The 3672-nt window shown below is 47.2% G+C and overlaps 1 protein-coding gene across 1 annotated transcript; it reads right to left on the bottom strand.

Moving 5' to 3' along the window:
- Positions 1–1016: 1016 nt before the first annotated feature.
- Positions 1017–3007, bottom strand: LOC118119293 (early growth response protein 2b). Its single transcript, XM_047342403.1, has 2 exons — positions 2842–3007; positions 1017–2729 (listed from the first exon to the last, which is right to left on the bottom strand). The coding sequence occupies exons 1-2, from the start codon at positions 3005–3007 to the stop codon at positions 1630–1632; spliced, it is 1266 nt and encodes a 421-aa protein (XP_047198359.1). The 3' UTR covers positions 1017–1629.
- Between the last annotated feature and the right edge of the window lie 665 nt (positions 3008–3672).

The following is a 3672-nucleotide window of genomic DNA, read 5'->3' as shown; positions in this document are numbered from 1 at the left end:
GGAGCCTCTTCTCCAGCTCACATCTTCTCTTCCCATCCAACTCTTCGAGAGGAGCACAAAGGTGCAGCTTCCAGCTCATCTCACCAAGGAAACCTCCTCGCCCTCCAAGCTCTACCAACGTCCTAGCAGCGACGCAATGTCCTGCTTGCAAACTTCAGCCAGCAACTGAGCTACACAGCTCAACAGAAACCAGCAAGACGACACAAAACTTCGAACTGCACAGCAACTTCCTTTTTCCCCTTTCCACAGATGGGTAACACAACTGGGCTTAATAATTATACTAGGCTAAGCAAGACTGTTTATTCGATTCTGTGTGAGGTTTATAAGTTTGATTTGTGGTGTTGTGATATTTTGGGTACAAGTTATTGAGAAAGTAATGTTAGTCTGTTATGCTCTTCACAGTCTTTCGTTGCATCCAATCTAGTAACTTTCTCTAATTTGGCACACACACAGAGACACGCATTATCTCATTATCTCTACAGGTCGTAAACATTCCAATAGGGGGGGGGAAGGGTGTTATCTCTTTGGCCAGCCGCCATCTTGAAAGCACGCTGACTCACACAGACACACACATACCTATCTTTGTTTAGCAATTAGACCGTTAGTAATTTGTGTTTTTATACTTTATTATATTCATAATAAATGTTTTTCTTTCACAAATGTTTTTTCATTAATGTTGCATAAGTGAATTTTGCCAACCTCTACACTGTCAAGAACTCCATATCCTTCAATTTAGCTAACTATCTATATGGTAATTTTGGTTATAGTTATTAATTTAATTGTTAATCTGAGTTCCAAATTTGTAGTTAGAACCTTTATGAGACTTATTCAATAAATTGGCTATCTTTTCCCTTCCTTTGAAGGGTGGTGCCCCGAGGTAACTTTAATCAATTAAAGTTATTATTTAATATTAATAATAAAATATTAATATTTAATATTTTATTTTGATAACCAAATTTATTGAATGCTGAAAGGCACACCATTTCATGGTATCACGTTTGATGCATTATGGCACAACAGGGGCATTTGGGCAAAGAACAACAGTTTAAAACATTAATGACTTTAGGTCTTTATTCTCACAACAGTAGAAAATACTGCTTATCTTTATCTAAAAAGTTCATATTCATTCAATCTTAACAGAGAGGATGGTTGGTTTCAATTAAATTAGAATTGACAGTTTTTAAGTGAAACCCTGGTGTTTTTTATTTATGGAGTCGAAGTGAAAATCCTCCTGAATCACACTCATCTGCAGGATCTTGGTCCGAAGTGTGGTTGAATCCCTGAGAGCATGAAGCATAGTCAGCATGATGCCTTGCCACAGAGTCCTGGCACCACCTGTCTTTCAAAATCTAGATTTCACTGAATTTAAGCCACAAATGTTCAGTTTGGACTGTGGAGGAAAATCCAGGTTCTGCATCACTCTGATAAATAATGACTTCTGTCTGATTCTCCCTGATTTCCGAGGTTATGATTTCAAACAACTTTCTCCTGAGAACAATAAACCACCTGTTAAAGTTTGTGTTCAGACCAGATGTGGCTCAGACAGAAAGTTTTCCTGAAGCAGGACCAGAGGACAAGAGGACCCGAGGACCAGAGGACAAGAGGACCAGAGGACCCGAGGACCAGAGATTAGGACGCAGAGGTTTTCTTCTCTTTCTGCCGCAGGTGAATCTTCATGTGTCGTCTCCTCTCGTCGCTCCGGGCGAACTTCCTCCCGCACTGGTCACAGGAGAAGGGTTTCTCTCCGGTGTGCGTGCGGATGTGCGTGGTGAGGTGGTCGCTGCGGCTGAAGTTGCGCATGCAGATGCGGCACTGGAAGGGTTTGTGGCCCGTGTGGATGCGCAGGTGCCGGCTCAGCTCGTCCGACCGAGAGAACCTGCGGTCGCAGCTCTCCGCCGGACACGGGTACGGCCTCTGGTGCACCGGCGTCTTGCTGGGCCGGTTCGGGTATTTTCTGGGTCTCATGATCGGCCTCAGAGGGAGGTTCTGGTGGCTGGGGAAGGCGGCGGCCATTGGACCATCGGAGGCCGGTGAGGGCGCACCGAGCGTAAAGTTCCTGATGGTGTTGAGAGGCGTGAGAGGCGGAGGCATCCTGAGAGAGTCCAGCGGATACGGGAGGGATTTCCTCTCGGGGAAAGCCGCCTGGATGTCTCTCTGGCAGCTCTGCTGGTAGAAACCTCCGTACTCCGGCATGATGGAGAGCAGCGCAGCGCCGTCAACTGTCGGTTTGGGCGCCGAGTTGTAGGACGGAGGCGCGTGGTAGTATCCACCTGAGGGCTGGTCTGGGTACATGTCTGCGCTGCACGAGTAGGAAGGAGCCGGATGGGGGTGAGGGTGAGGGTGGGGGTGTGGGTGTGAATGTGGGTGAGAGTGAGGGTGAGGGGGCGCGTACATGTGGCTGATGTCCGGCTGACCGTGCGCCATGTCTGCGGCCTCTCCCCCTCCTCCTGCGTAAATATCGGGAGATGCTGGAGTCGACCCGGGCACGGTGGTCGGGTCAGGGGAGACGATGTCAGCGCAGACCACGTTGATGACGTCCTCCGGTGTCCACGGTCCTCCTGCGCCTCTGGACTCCACCGAGAACTTCCCAGAAAACGCCACTGGGTGCGTGCGTAAAGTTGCCACGTACTGCGCCAAGTCCCCGTGGAGATGCAGCTCAGGTGCGCTACTGTCGTCCAGCAGAAGATCACCTGAGACAGGTGGGAAAACACAGTTAGAAACAGAGTGGAGTTAAAGGATCGTGTTACATTTTGCTTTTGATGACATGGTTCGCGTTTTACGCACAAATCTTCCCTGAATCATCTTTTTTTTCGCCAAATAATCTTCAGAGCAGATTCTTACCGCCTTCATCATCACCAGGTTCCCCATCATGCTCCTCGACCTCCTCTTTAAAAACCACGGAGCTGTGTGAGGTCAACTCTCCCTCCGCCACGTAAACATCTTTATTCACTAAACTGCCCACGACCCTGAGAGACGCAGGAACCTCGTCCGCTAACTTTGCGCTCATTGTGTCCTGGAGACTCGGATCAGTCTGGTTCAGTTTTTTATAAACCTGCTGCCTCACTGACTCCAACATGATGAACAATCATCCTCTGTGGTAAACCGCTCCTGATGCTGCTCCATGGTTTTAAAGGGGATCTCTTTGTGTCCCGTTGCGTCATTTACCAAATATGGACTTGGGTTAAAAAAAAAAGAAGAGGGGACTCCAGAAATAGGTCTGGAGCAGCAGATCGTGACGAAACGTGGGACCAGTGAAAATCACATGTTTGAGTTTAAATCATAAATCAAATCTCACCCAGCGCATGGATCTGATTTTATGATTTTACTTGAGCACGTGCTGCTCTCTCCTCCTGTGAAGGGAAATTAAATCATCAGTTCCGGTGTGTCTGTCTCCATAAAAGGTTCCTCCGGTGCGAGCAGCTCTATAAGGAGAATATCCGGATACACTGGTGATGATCCCACACACTGACTCCTCTGTTCTCTGTCAGGAGCAGATTCGCTTCTGATGCATCGATTACTGAGAGAATTTCATCACTGAATGAGAAAATCAACCTGTGTATTATTTAGTCTTTGATGGAGGAGAGAGGATCACGTGTACAGACTGTGAGGTGTTAATGAGGTTCACATGAAATCCACTTCCCATATTTAATATTCACGTTCAGAATTCATCCT

This window comes from Hippoglossus stenolepis, chromosome 12 (assembly GCF_022539355.2).
Source record: "Hippoglossus stenolepis isolate QCI-W04-F060 chromosome 12, HSTE1.2, whole genome shotgun sequence".
Taxonomy (NCBI): domain Eukaryota; kingdom Metazoa; phylum Chordata; class Actinopteri; order Pleuronectiformes; family Pleuronectidae; genus Hippoglossus; species Hippoglossus stenolepis.
This window is presented reverse-complemented; position numbering and strand designations above follow the sequence as displayed.

What these genes read in the sequence shown, in the direction of transcription:
- LOC118119293 (XM_047342403.1), bottom strand. Translation starts at nt 3,007, where the DNA reads ATGAGCGCAAAGTTAGCGGACGAGGTTCCTGCGTCTCTCAGGGTCGTG. An exon ending in ACCTGGTGATGATGAAGGCG is followed by an intron (nt 2,730 to 2,841) that starts GTAAGAATCTGC and finishes CGATCCTTTAAC; the next exon opens with TCCACTCTGTTTCTAACTGT.